At 40.7% G+C, this 15,285-nt stretch overlaps 1 protein-coding gene across 1 annotated transcript; it reads left to right on the forward strand.

The window, feature by feature from the left end:
• Positions 1–5,070: 5,070 nt before the first annotated feature.
• LOC118109767 lies at positions 5,071–15,040 on the forward strand. The gene is made up of 4 exons (XM_035157135.2): positions 5,071–5,938; positions 6,049–6,129; positions 7,459–7,643; positions 8,300–15,040. Exons 1-4 carry the CDS (start codon positions 5,851–5,853, stop codon positions 9,179–9,181), a joined length of 1,236 nt encoding a protein of 411 aa, XP_035013026.1. The 5' UTR covers positions 5,071–5,850; the 3' UTR covers positions 9,182–15,040.
• Positions 15,041–15,285: the final 245 nt, after the last annotated feature.

Raw genomic sequence — 15,285 nt, forward strand, 5'->3', positions numbered from 1 at the left:
AGGATCGTATGTCATCTATCTTTTTTGTAAAATAGTTGACAAAGTGGCTTGGTAGAAGGGAGGAAGGAGGAGGGGGACTGGGGGGGTCAAGGAGGTTGGAAAAGATGGAGAAAAGTTTTTTGGGGTTCGAAAATGAGGATTGAATTCTAGTTTGGTAAAAAGAGCTTTTGGCTGCAGAAATAGAGGCAGAGGAAGAGGAGAGAAGAGACTGATAAGTGAGCAGGTCGTCAGGGTGTTTAGATTTTCGAGTCAGACAACCACGGAGCTGGGTAGGACTTGCGGACCTGTCGTGATGTAAGAGGACAGAGAGAATCAAGAGAGGAAGACAGAGTAGAAAGGACAGTGTCTGTGGCAGAGTTAGGATGCATGAGTGAGAAAGAGTCAGTGGAAGGGAGGGCTGATAAAACAGAGGAGGCCAGAGAGGAGGGAGAGAGGGAGCGAATGTTGCTACGGACAGGTACAGAGTCTGTTGATGTGGTAGGGATGTCAGTTTGAGAGAGTGGGAGAGAGTAAGAGATAAAGAAGTGGTCAGAGACATGAAGTGGGGTTACAGTGAGGTTAGATGTTGAGCAGTTTCTGGTGAAAATATAGTCAAGGTGGTTACTGGCTTTCTGAGTAGGAGGGGAAGGACTGAGTGAGAGAGCAAAGGAAGAGAGTACAAGTAATAGGTCAGATGGCTTCTCTGTCTGGATGTTAAAGTCACCCAGAAGGATAAGTGGAGGGCCATTTTCTGGGAAGTTTGATAGGAGGACGTTTAATTCTTCCAAGAAATCTCCCAAAGAACCTGGTCGACGGTAAAGAAAAAACAATGGTTCATTGTACCGGATGAGTAACTGTCACAGCATGAAATTCAAAAGACAGTGTGATAAAAAGTGGAACCGGGTAGAGAGAAAAACTCCATCTGGGGGAGATGAGTAAACCTGTACCACCACCCCTACCAGTGGGGGTGTGTGGGTAAAAGAGAAGGCAGAGGAGTCTCAAGTCTCAGTGAGAGCAAGGAAGTCAAGCGATTGCTGGGTAGCAAAGCCAGAGATGAAGTCTGTCTTGCGGGTAGCTGACTGGCAGTTCCATAGGCCCCCCGTGACAAGGTGTTGGGTATGTGTGGAACGGGTGGGATAGATAAGAGAGGAAAGGTTACGGTAATGGTGTGAGCGAGTGCGAGGCCTATAGTATCTACGAGTAGATATACGCACAGGCACGGAAAGTAAACACATATTCAAATAACAGTAAACAGAGCAGCGTTATACTCAGGCTGCTTTCAGACATGCACCGAACTCTGGAGATCTTCTGGACTTTCTCTACAGGGGCTGTATGGGTGAACTCAAATGTCCGATTGAGAGCCTCCAGACTTTCTGCTGACTTTCTGCAGCCGGTCGCCTTGTATACAGTCTGCAAAAAGTCCGGGGGTGAGATTTGCATGTTGCAGCTGAATACCCCTCACCTCACCCTCCCCTTCCACACAGGAAAGAGAACCTGTGGTAACCTTCAGTTGTAATAAAAACTCAAAAGGTGTTTAGTTTGTCCAGTTTGGGCTTCTGTAAAAAACATGGAGGCGTCCATAGAGAGGACCCGCCCCAGATGTAAATATAAAGTATTTAAATATAAAGGCCCATTCTAGGGTCAAGAAAACAACAATCCGTACAATTTAGATGAAACACACTAGTGGAAACATCACTATGGATTATTTTATATTCAATTTCTGCCAATAGATCCCTTTCACCTTAATCTTACACACTGAACCTTTAAAACAGTCCTTGTATTTCAGAAAACTGAGCAAGAATGGGAAGAACTTGGAAATATCATTAGATTTAATTGTGCATTTTCAGAAATGTTCAGTTTGGTTTCAAGTTTCAAGTGTGTGTAAGTTTATATCCATACTGCAGTCAATATGGAACAAAAATATATTTAAGTCATCCAAACTAATCTTTAATTTACCCTTGAAAACATCAAACAACATAAATCAATATAATTTTCTACTACAGTTCATTTTTATTTAAAAAAACATTCATTAAAAAAATATTTGAAAAAGCCCTGATGAAAATATTAAGTAGATTTTAAGGTGACTTAACCTTTAAGTTAAACATGAATTAGACAAGGACAAAGGTATTATGTATTAGTTTACAATGCTAGTGATGTTGGGATTTGGTTTAATTAAATGTTTCCTGCATGGTGCACATGACGGGTATTTAACCTTTTACAAGTGCAGTCCACACATGTGAGGCCTTTTGGTCCGTACCAGACTTGGTCTTCACACAACCATGACAAATGAGACACTGTGGCTCACGTGTGTCTCTCTGAGGTTTCTATGTTCTTTTCCCCCTGTTAAAAGTTTTTTTTTTTCGTTTTTCCTTACTCTTGTTGAGGGTTACAGGCAGAGGATGTCACACCCTGTTAAAGCCCTATGAGACAATATGTCATTTGTGAATATGGGCTATACAAATACAATTTGATTGATTGATTGACACTGTTTGAAAACTGTATGTCTCCTATACTTGTACAACGTTTTTCAGATCCTCACTGCAACAGGTAATGACACAGGATTGGTTCAGACTGATGGTTGCAAAGTGTTTGAAGGTCCTAATATCAGGCCTTACATTCCCTTTTATACCAGTTAAGAAGATCAGAAATATCACCATGATGAAACAACACTTATTATATATCATTTAAAAAGAGATCTGGTCGATATCTGTCTACTAGCTGCTTTTACTATTGAAATATGTACAATTACATTAGCTACAAATTGTTTGACCTTTTTTAATCAAGGCCATATCATCCTTAATATTTTACCATTACCATTATTAACATTGCTACTATTATTATTATTATACTATTGCTAAACTTTTATAGTATTTAATTACCACACTAATATTATATATACTATCATGCAGTTACAAGTATTATTGTTGTTGCTATTTTAATATTATGCTTATAACATATACTATAATGTGAAAATGCACTTTGTATATTTTTTAGGGTAGATTTATATCCTATTTTTATTCACAGTGACCATATGTGGATAAGTACATTGGTGACTGCTTTTATCATGTATTCGGCCCATCAAGGCAACTTTTTACGGTGTTTACATAGAGCTGTGCACACAGCATCTTCTTCATCAGCAGTCAGAAGCAATAAACCTTTGTGGTCTTGTTAATTTTTAAGTATAAAATGTTTCCGGTGATGAGAAATAACACTTTGCTCAGCTGTATACTTTGTATCAGGATGAATGACTATAGTGGGTAAATTATTTTGAGTTAGCATCTTATTTAGTACAGGCATATATTTTACACATTAGCTCTACTCAGATTTGGGTAAAATTAACAGAAAATGTAAAGGATTTCAATTCTTTTTTCAATAGTTTCATAAGTCTGAATAAAGGGGTTGTCAAAGGGTACAAACATATAGAATAACATTAAATTCAGCTCTTAATTTGTACCTTAAAAAATATGTTTTTTATACAGGTACAAGTTCAGAGGCTCAGTCATGGTATTGGCTTAATTAATAGATACATTTGGGGATGATAGTATGTTAAAGTTGTTTCAATCGATTGCCTTCATATTTAAGCCCTTTCAAGAAATGATCTAAAGAGTGCATTTTCATACAGTAATGGAAATAATCCATTGAGACGACCTTAATGTACTATTTAACCATTTAGGACCCAGAGGAGCTGAGTGTGTCCTGATCACATCATGGCAGACGTGGCCTTTGTTGTCGGCCTTATCTAATGTGAATTTCCCTGCCTGCTTATTGACAAAGGCAGCCAGATACGCTCACACTTCATTATGGAGAGGCATTGACATCAGCTGCTCGCTGGGTTACCAGGATACCTGGAGAGAGACCCGCTCATCCAATTAAAACACAAGAAGAAAAGGAAGAAGGAGAAAAAAACCGGCTCCAGATCAGCTCCTAGATAATTGTTGTCAGACAGAGCTGCAGCTGCCTCAGTCGGTCTGCTGACACAGTGAGAAACAGACCAACAGCCATAACCAGCATCACACACACACACAAGGTGAGTCGATGCATGAAAGTGATGGGGTGAGGTGAGAAGGGTTGTTTCAGTTCACAGACTCAACTACTTTAAATGCTGTGAATTATTGTTGAGATAAGTTTTTTCTCAACACAAATGTGTGACTTCCTTATTAGTGGGCTGGTTTTTAATTATTACTTTGCAGCTTATTTAGCAATATGATAACAATGTTTAGCTGACGTGACCCACAAAAGGAAAAGTAGCCACATGTTTTTGTACAGATTTAAATGTGTATTATTACTTTTCAGACATTTCCAGTTATTATGATACTACCTCTGGACATTGCTGAACCTCTAAACAAAAGCAGCTTGTAAGCTAATGAAGCAGCTGGAAACTAACCAACTATCTAAATTGAATATTGAACTAATTATATTAAATCCAATCATTTGCTAGTGTTGTATTTCCTGCGTCTCTGTAAAGTGATTATATGACTAAGCATTTCCAGGATGTAACATTCTCAGGACTCACAACGTGGATACACTTCTGTCTCTTCTTTTAGTGCAGATAAACTGTCAGCACGGTCTCAATTTACTGCAACAAACTTTACATGAAACCATTGCTTTACTCAAAATGGCTGATTCTTAAAATTTTAAACAGTGACAAACACACAGTAGTGTTGAAATGTTGGTCTACTGGAAATATTAAATCAGTGATCCTTTTCTTTTTATCAATTTAGCCTTTTGACAAAAGCTTTCTTTTATCCATGCATATGAAGTTTCAGTGTAGACTGTACCATGAGAAGCTTGTTATTATGATATAAAATTAGGTGCTTTTGGATTATTACAATAATATTAGGTAGCCACTGTCTCTTATCCAAGATTTAGCTTTTTGAGAAAAACAAATATTTTTCTATATTTGTACTTGCTAATTTACTATAAAGAAATAAACGGTTGGTCATTTAATTAAGTAAAATAGCATTGTTAGGATGAAAATGACTGAAGAGGCGGTCGTTTTTCACTTCTGCTTGCGCCTTGCCGGTAGTTGAAGTCGAATTCATTGATAAACTGACTAGTTCCGCCCTTGTGGGAGACGCCGGTATGTTCATCAAGTGAGTCTGATATTATATGATTTTGATCTGCTGAGTTTAGTCTTCCAGGCAGTTTTCTTCTCCCAGCACGTACATGCTCCGCTCCTCTTCAGCGACCCTCCGCATCATCTCACTTCATTACATTTACTTATCACCTCAACTGTTTGCCTGACACTGTCTGTCGTCAGATTAGGTTTCACATAACCTGGAAGTCTGCACCCAGGGTCGACCCCCATCCCCTGGCTCTGAGGCGGTGATGCCGCTCGGCTAGCGGAGCTGCTCAGTAGCTAATTAGTCACCGAAGCTCCGTGGAAACGGTCACATCAGCGGTGTGTCAGCGATGTTCGCCGCCGACACACAGCGATGTTAGCCGCAGACACACGCAACATGTAGTTGTAGTTGGGGCGTCATGAGCTGCAGCGCCCGTACACGAGCAGCAAGCAGCCGTGCTAGCCAGCGGTGGCCAACTTGCTAACGCGTAGCATTTTTCAGCGATTGCGACCACATGCTCGCCCAGTCCCCCGGTGTGCACCCTTCAGTCTGCCGCGGTTTGGGAGTAGACATGACGGACGGTTAGAGTCTCCATCAGCCCGTCAACATGAGACCCGCACAGCAGTGAGCTAGCTAGCAGGCTGCTGTTAGCGGCTAACTTAGCCGGTGATGCTAGCAGCAGAGTCCGTCCACGCCGCCCGCAGCTGAAGTCACGTCCGCCCCATGGAGCTGAAGCGTTGGCCGGCTTGCCAAAGATGACGGGCCGCCTGAGCCGGGTTTTTGTGCCTCTGTCTGCAGGAGGCGGAACATGGAAGCCGAGGGAGAGTGGGACAAAGATCTGAGTGCGCACAAGCTGCTGGATAAGAAAGTGCTCCGCAAGCAGAATGGAGGGATCGGTAAGGCCGGTGTTTTCTTTATTTCTGTGCTAGCAAACCCTCAGTGTCACCGCTTCCAAGCAGCCGCATGGGTTTGTTATGTTTACAACAAGGTGACCTCTCGTTCACAGGTATAGCCAGGACTCTCCACGGTCTGTTTAAAAACCCAAACTCGCTGCAGATTCAGTCCATCGCCCGCTCAGAATGTGCTGGTAAGTGAAACCCTCCATGGCAAAAACATCTAATGCTGTATACTCTGATGCTTTAGATTGCAATGTGCAGGCAGAGGTGTTAACAGGGGCTGCTGCTGCTGCTGCTGCTGCTGCTTGGTTATGAGGAATCAAATGGGAAGGCCAGAGTTTTGTACCCGTCACAGAGCATCAGTGGGAGAAGATACTGCTGGCACCAGAACCGGCTGAGGTTCTCAATGTACATCATCATCTGTATGACCTGTCAGTCCATTGCAAAATCAGTAAACTCAGATTAGCACAGTCAAAAATAAGTACTAGCAATGTGTCTGTATGAGCCCACAGCACAGTATTTCTTAACTTCTGGTGAGAAGTTAACACAAATATAACCTGCTTAACTCCACTCAAGTGGTTAGTGACAGAAGGTCTAGTAACATTATTATATTATTATTCTTGTTATTAAAACATTTAGGACATGGTTTACAACAACGCCTGTAAGTTGTCTGTGGAAGTCATTTCTCTGTGGAACTTCATTATCTTCATCCTGTCAACTAAACTCAACTTCAGGCAGTGCCCTGTTTGAAAAAATTAGGAAGAATCATAACATCAAAAGGTAAAATGGTTACCATGAGCCGATTGATTTTTCATTATTAGAACAGACTAGAATACACTTAAATGTCCAGTCGAGACAGCAAGATTGTCTTTGGTCTCTTCCAGAAAAATAATGTCCATTGATTATATCACATGACATACATAAAATAAGTGAAATCACTGGAAAAATCATCTGTTGTGTTGGAAATCAAGCTTTTAAAAATGTCCATTTCCATGTCCAGGCAGAATTTTCAAAATAAAACACAAGCTGCAGTGTTGGAACTTGGAGGTTGTGTGGATGCCAGCAAAAGTAAATGTAGCTAAAGTGAAACATTTCTAAATTAAAATGTTAGGTCTGTTTGGATTTCCGCCTTAGTTGCTCTTGAGTGTACAATTCATAATTTTTTTTGAATGTTATCATATTTAGGAATATATAAAATTGAAGAAATGAAAAAAAGAAAAATACAACAGATGATTACAGTTTTTACTTCTGGTTTCCACCTTACAATTTATACAAAATTTGTGTCAGAATGTACATTAATAATGCACCGTTTATTCTTATCCAGGTTCGTTTGGCACAAAAAACAAACCAAGTAGGCAGATTTACTTTTTACTCCTGAGTTGGTCAAAGCTGTTTTTCTCCAAATAAGAGTCAAATAGTGTAGCTTCATAAAATCTGGCTCATCAGTGCCACTGACAGCTAAGCACAACCACAGACACATACGTCTGATACCTGGCTCTAATATATCTCCTGTGTTTCAGGCTCCTGTCCAAATCTAATGATGAGTAGGACCGAGCACGCCGATGCGAGGCCCGTCCCCGTGGCCCTTACCCCCCAGCTCCCCCCCAGAGCTCACCGGCCCCTCTGCGTGTCGGTCTCCTCCGACAGCAGCGGCCGCTTCAAAGCTCTGGAGACGCAGGAGTGGAAGAACAACCTCAAAGCTCAGGTACATTCAAACATTGCACAACATGCAGCTGCTACAAGCCAGAAATAAAGTAAGTTACAGAAAGATTTACAATCCTACTGTGGCATGTTAGGGGGGGAATCGAAAATGGTTTATTTGCAAGATAAACATTGGTTGAGAAAAAAATGCTGAATAATTTGAGAATAAATTACAACTTTCCTTTCCTTACTCTTGCTGAAGGATAAGGGCAGAGTATGTCCCAACTTGTTAAGGCCTATGAGACAAATTGTGATTTGTGAATATGAGCTATACAAATAATAGACATACAAATACAATATAATTGACCTTATTCTCATAATATTATAACTTTTTTGCTTGTTAAATTCTGAAGTTTTTTCTCATAATACAACATTATTCTTAAAATCACAGTTTATTTTTTTTCTTCAATACGGCCCTCATACTCTGTCGTTCAATCCTACTGAGGTGGGGTTGACAATAAGTATTTATTAACTGAATCCTATTCGAAGCACATGAAGATAAAAGTGTGCATTACTCACATTCATGTGACAACCTGATATCTCCTCTGTAGGGGTGACACAAATGTCCGGACTGGGTCAGGGACTAAAAAAGCCTGAGGAACTCAACTGATTTGTTGGGTTTACAGTTGAGTAGATGTCAGATGTGTGTGTTTGTTGCAGATGGAGCAGGCCCACAGTGCAGGAGCTGCCAGCAGCACAGGCTCTCTGGAGCGAGCCTCCCTGTTCTGCGCCTCAGCTTCCACCACAGCGTCCAGCTCCAGCCTGTCCAGTCCAGTGGAGATCCTCAACAAGAGCAAATCCTCCAGCCGCTTCTCTCTCTTCTCTCCGCCCTGGAACAGCAGCTCTGAGTCTGACTCCAACCCGCCGTCCCGTTCTGGTTCCAAGAAATTGCGCAACTACAGCAGGAGAGCTGCCACGGGGCCGGCAGGAGCCAGGGGCCCCGATACACCTGAGCCTAAACCCAGCGGCCCTGAACACTTCCAGTACTCTGAACCTGTCATCTCCAAAGTGACGGACTACATCTATGTTGGCAACCTCAATGCGGCATACAATGGACGCACCTTGTGCCGCAACAACATTGACAGTATCATAGATATGAGCAGCGTGCCGGGGGAACCGGGCCCCAGCCTCAGCCTCATACCCTGCACCTGCACTCGCGGTGCCCGACACAGCTGGTCTCGCCTCAAGGTAGACATTGGAGACGTGCCGGAGGCTCTGGGTGACGGCCCGGCCCTGAAACAGTGCTGCTTCGAGGACATCAACGAATGCATTGACGCCTCCACAGAGAAGAGGAAGCGTGTCCTGGTCCACTGTCGGGACGGGTTCTCCTTGGCACCGACGTGTATCATCCAGTACCTGATGGTGAAGCAGAACATGAGGCTGATTGCCGCCTACGAGCTGCTGAGGGCCAAGTACCCGGTCAACATCAGGGAATGTCACCAGAATGTGCTGGTGAGCCTGGAGAGGGCGCTGCGGCCCGGGGGCAACGTCAACCCTGAGTGCTTTAAACAGGCCATCTCACGCAAAGTGGCGTGGACCTGACTCACTTTCCCAACATGCTCAGCTGCTGCTTATGGTATAAAATATTTTCCTAAAAACAATCAAGGGCAGTTGTACTTTGCCCTGTCGACTGGTCAACTGGATGTTATTGTCCTCACCTGAGTTCAGTGGCTGTAAAATGTATGAATTTGATGTATTTTCTCCTCAAACCTATAAATGTGACCTGTCCGTTGTTCCTCCCCTCTCACAGAACAGGAGACGCAATAGACTTCACTGTAATGTATACAGCTTCGTGGTATCACAATGTAATAGTGTTGGCTGTATAGTTGATATAGTCCTGCTCCAGTTCTGTGCCATGCCGTCATGGTGGTGTTTTCTATCAGGGGAAATTATTAATGGGAGATCTCAGGAGATTATTGATGTCATTCCAGTAAAGGGTGGGAAATTACTCATCAGATGAGTCTGTGGCCACGTTCACACCTGGAAATAAAATGCGTCTTGGTGAGCTATATGTGGCATATATGGTCTGTTAATACTGTATGTTCACCACTGTTGGAAAGACCAATATCAGTCTATTAGATGCAGCCAACAGATACAGAATGTTGAGTTGGTGGGTTTTGATGCACAGAAACACTGCTACAGGTGTGGAATTGCCCTTCAGGTGTCTGAAAATCACAACATTATGATTATTATATAAATCTACACTTTCAAAATATGCAACTAATACACCCCCCCACCACATGCAAATGGAGCATGAGATAAAGACAAAACTGGGGCCTGTTCATAAAAACATTAGTCTATAGCACCACTGGTGGTCAAAATCTTTAACTATTAGAACCAATAAGGTATCCGTAAACCTCGAGACTTCCTTTGTGGCTCCATAGCTGCTGAGCCTGAACTGTGCTTTAAAAGCAGTTAAACTCCACACACTGATTTAAATCAAATTCCAATGTGAAACTGAAACACAAGTGGCCACTCAAGATGCATTTTTAGAAATTACAGGTGTGAGCTTAGATCAGTTTTATATAGATTTTTACACAAAGATCTGAGCCAGAAATAAGTACCAGGCAATCATTTGTTTGGAGGCTTGTTTTTCTTCCTAAAATATGTTTAGCTGGTGAAATAGTTGTTTGAAGCCACTGTCGGTGGGTTAAAAATAGTTTGTTTCTGACCCTGTTGAAACAAAGCTGCCACTCAGAAGAACAGAGGACATACGTGTGATTTGTCACCATTGGATCCATCACCACTGACTGGATTACATTGATTTATCGGCTTCTATCGCAAGAGGGAACTTTGCACACGGACACGTGATTTAAATGTAAAGCTTCTGTTGTTTGTGACCTTTTCATGCAGTTTCTTTTTTGTTTTTCCGAGGTCATACTTGATGGAAGATGAACGGTTCGACCTCTCCTCCGTGAGGAAGACTGTAGCCCCATTTTTAGCCACAGTTTGTTTGATTTATCTCTCTGGTGGTGCTCAAACTGTGGCTTTGTTGATTTGAACTTGAGTGTATGCAGTGAGGCTGGGTGTCGTGCATCTCTGTGGATTTTCAGTATTAGTGTTTGAGTGCCGCTGAACTGCGATTCAGGGTTTACACTGCAAGAGAAGATTTTTGCACTACTCACAGGGTTGTTTAATGCAAGTATTGATTTTTTTATTTAAATATTGTTTAAATATTTTTTGAGTTTGACAGTTGGCATGTTTACACACCTATTAGACTAACCAGATTAAAGGGATGGTTCCCTGAAAAATGGAAATTCAATCATTATCTACTCACCACTATGCCGATGGAGGAGGGGATGAAGTGTTTGAGTCCACCAAACATTTCTGGAGTCTCAGAATTAACCTTTTGTTGCAGCAGAATCCAACACAAATGAAGTGAATTGTGACCTCTTCTTCAGACGTAATAAATCAACAGGAAAAACACAACATACTGCATATGTGGTGTCATCCAATTGTCCGCAAGCCCGAAATTCGTATTTGTCTCAAACAAGGTTATTTACACCGTGTTTTATGCCTAAAAGTCATCTGGAAGTGGCTACGCTAGTGGATGTAGCCACTTGATGGTGTGCCAGAAGGTCCATGAATGCACCTCGTCAGAAGATATCAGAGGACATTTAGGCTAAAACATGGTGTAAATAACCTTGTTTCAAGACAAATATGAATGTCAGGCCTTACGGACACTTGGATGACACCACACGAGCAGTATAAAGGCATGTTATGTCTTTTCTGTTATTATATTACGTCTGAAGCTTTGGTCACTAATTTCTTCAATTGTATTTGATTCTGCTGCAACGCTGTTTACCCCTGAAACTCCAGAAGTGTTTTGTGGACTCAAACACTTCACCCACCTTTCATCGGCATAGTGGTGAGTGGATAATTAGTGAATTAAAAATGTTCTGTGAACTATCCCTTTAAGATTATGGTTCAATTAAAGTGGCTACATGGTTCACATCATATGAGTTGCCCGATAGCTTGAGTTGACATTTGTTTATTGTGTTGGGCTGCTACAAAAACAACATGAACTTTTATTCAGTATCTTATGTTTGTTTTCTACCACTGCTCTTTGATCAAATAACCCAAACACAACAAAAAAATGATGTTAATATGATAAAAAGCAGGTTATGATAATCAGTTTATTTTCTGATCATAATGATTTGACCACGGTCTAACAAGGCTGCAAATAATATTAAAATTATATAATTTGACCTGTTATCTTTCAATTGATATATCATTAAAGTCTGTCAAATATCAGATGAAGGTAAAAACTCATGTTCTTTACAGTTTTAGTTGATGTCTTCACAAGGTCCTGTTTTGCCAAACTCCCAAATATTCAACTTGCAGTGACACAAAACAAAAAAGGAGCATATCTTCACGTCGGAGAATGATTTTTGTTTCTGCTTTTGATAAATTACTTAAAACATCACACAATTGTTGAAACTGTAGCTGATTAATCCTCTATATATGAGCTACTTGATTAATCATCTAGTTTCAGCACTTGTGCCAACACTGGATATATGACTCCAGACACAGCTGAGTCAGTACTCAGAAAAGTGAGGTTTGATATCTGACCTCTTTTGGCCCCATAGGACCTGATTTTAACATCCGTCCTGAGAGATCTGATCACAATTGGTCAGCTCTCAGTACATCTGTCCACACCTGGCAGTAAAAATGTCTCTCCAGCGACCACGTGTGATCAGATCACACTTCCAAGCTCTATATGCAAATTAACACATAATGTCTGTTCATAAAGCCCAAATAGAAAGTAGGAAGTTTGAGCTTGTGTGCGTGCGTGCGTGCGTGCGTGTGTGTGTGTGTCTTGGTTTGAGATGGATAGAGCAGAGTGAATCTGCGCACAGCTGTTCAATGAAATAAGATTTATCCATTTTAGAAAACGTGGAGGCCAATATTAATATTGTGGCAGTATCTACTAAACTGACTAGAGTATAAATACTTATGGGTCAGAGGACGTCAGCTGAATAGGTGATCCTTCAATGTGGCTCAGGACGCATTCACGTTCTTGATCGATCAGGTCTCAAATGTACGGTGGCTGAGAGAGCTCAATGCAAAACAAATTAAGAAAACACATGCAAATCGAAAAAACAACTTCATCAATTTGATGACACAATATCTGCAAAAAGTCAAAACACAGGCAAATACAGAAACGCGCTGCAAATTGCGAAAACGACAATGTTTCCAGGGGACCCAAAAAAGTGATGAACCTGTCTGTAGTTCAATGTTTTGTGAAGTTCGATCACCACTGACGAGAAGCCGACTTCAATAACGTCACAAAGATTTGAACCCGTCGTTAAATTGATGTCTTCTTGTGTTGTGACGTTTTGCAGCGCTTGTGTTGTGTTTTCTTGATTTGCAGTACGCCAACGTACAAATGTGTCACCACTGCATCACTTCTCGGATCACTCAGGATGGATGTTAGTACCGGGTCTGTTAACTGATACTCTGATGTTCTTCCACATCAGCCAACCTGCTGTTTTTGTTTAAATGGGACCATCACGTCAATTGATGCCTTCCTATTATCAGTATGTATCCACTTCCCCAATGATTACAGATTGTCTCCTATGTCAACTAGATGATTCTGGTATTATTATTATTATTATTATTAGCACAAGTAGATCAAGGTGTGACATTTTTCACAGTCCAAGGTGAACATACAGTAATGACATCATTTAAATGGTACATTTTTCCAATTGTGGAGTGATGTTTTAAGCCTGCTTGTCAGGTAAGCTCCATTAGGGTTTGTGCTCTAACAATATCTGCACGGTTTTGCATCCCATCTGCTTTTCACCACTGCATGCTAGTGTATTTTGTGTCATTAATTACAGCAGAAATAATTTATCCTCTTTCTGTTCAGTTTTTCATATGATCTCTTGCCATTCTGTCATGTGAAGGTGCAATTTAAGAGAGGGTTTAGGGAAGCTTGGTTTGCTGCTGTGGATGCTAATATGACCCTACTATGCAGATACATGTATTTGCATAGTTTTATTCATTGCTACCAGTTGCAAAAAGTAATTTAAAAAAAGAAAGGTTCATGCACATGTTTTTTTTGCAGTTCACACAGGTTGGGTTCAGTTCATTTGCTATGTTTGGTTGTAGTTTGCAAATGGTTCAATCTAAATTTTAACTGAAATACGCTGAGTACAGCAATTCAACCAAGCAGCTGAAAGTTGAGCAGGTTCAGTTCAGTGGTTACAAAACATATAACTCCGAAATTTGAAGCTCCATCATCAAAATTTAAGGTATTGTTAACAAAAGCATAAACTTGTTTTGGGTTTAAAAGGTTGAGGCTTACAAATAGTTGGTCCAGCTCTAAATTCGTTAGCTGGTAGTGTGCTCCGGGTGAAGTGATGGATGATATTAGCGATTGGTTCAGTTTTGTGGTCCGTTAGCATCCCGTTCAATCAGTGAAGAAACTTCTTGTATGCAACATGTCATGGTCTGAATTTTGACTCTGATCATCAAAGCTGAAGGTATAAAGCAGAAAGATATTAACCCACAGTTTTTCTCTGAGCTCAATAGAAACTGTGACACATTCTTCATGCAAAACATGCTCTGAAATGTGAAGCCTAGATGACACAGAGACATTAGCCCACTGCTGGATATTTGTCATCAGTTTTCATTTTATTTCATCAGCCAGTAAAGATAAATCAAGCTAAGAGTGTCCAGCATATTTATAATTGGGGAACAAACACTCCTACCAAACCTTTCTGAAAATTAAAGTTATGCAAATAGTAAAATGAAGGCTAAAATGTTGCCATTGTCTTTTCCTTTTTTGTTTTTCATTTAATTTCGATGTACTTACTTGGGCAGCCTCAGTGAGAATAAGTTGTACAGGACAGTTGTATGCAGCACAGTCCAGTCTTGATGTGAGCCGTGTGGTAGGAGTGGAAACTAAAAGTATGGTGCCTTGATTTGAAGTTGTCTCGTGACCGTACGGTGACATTTGCACACTTTGTATGACTTTATCTTCTCTTAATATGTTGTACAATGTTGAATATTTTTTGATGTTTTATTTTGGCCCAAAAAAGAAAAGTATAAACATGATATTTGTGTAAAAAGGTCCTTGCTGTAATATATTTGCTATCCATTCGTGTACAGTACTGGTGTTTTACTAATGCAGGACGTGAGACAGGAGACGGTATACTTCTCGATGTTATTAATGCCCACTGTAGTAGACTGAGTGTCGGCATATTTCAAGTCACAGTCATCAAATCAAACTGAATAGGTTTTCTAACTCATTCTCTCAGGTGATTTCTCAGTGGCCCAGAATGTTCTCAATGAGTATGATGTTCAGAAATGTGAAACGATGTATTTCTCATGTCATGTTTCTTAAGTCACATATAATTTGTACTGTTGAAATATTAAAGAAAGATATGTACTCGACTGTTGTTCTGGTGTTGACTGCGAAAGCCAGAGAACACGTGTTGTGTCTGTTTCCAGAATTGATACTTTTCTCTTGCTAAAAGCAGCTTATATCATGGAAAGAAGGGAAAAATATCATGATTTGTGAGTTGGTTAAATTTAAATTAGCACTAAATAATTTGCCAAACATACATTTCTTTTGATAATTCTCTGATAAATCTGAACCAGAGTCCACCTATAAAGGAATAAGAAATAAAAATTTTTGT

This window comes from Hippoglossus stenolepis, chromosome 5, assembly GCF_022539355.2.
Source record: "Hippoglossus stenolepis isolate QCI-W04-F060 chromosome 5, HSTE1.2, whole genome shotgun sequence".
Taxonomy (NCBI): Eukaryota; Metazoa; Chordata; class Actinopteri; order Pleuronectiformes; family Pleuronectidae; genus Hippoglossus; species Hippoglossus stenolepis.

What these genes read in the sequence shown, in the direction of transcription:
- LOC118109767 (XM_035157135.2), top strand. Translation starts at nt 5,851, where the DNA reads ATGGAAGCCGAGGGAGAGTGGGACAAAGATCTGAGTGCGCACAAGCTG. An exon ending in CAAGCAGAATGGAGGGATCG is followed by an intron (nt 5,939 to 6,048) that starts GTAAGGCCGGTG and finishes TCTCGTTCACAG; the next exon opens with GTATAGCCAGGACTCTCCAC. An exon ending in CGCCCGCTCAGAATGTGCTG is followed by an intron (nt 6,130 to 7,458) that starts GTAAGTGAAACC and finishes CCTGTGTTTCAG; the next exon opens with GCTCCTGTCCAAATCTAATG.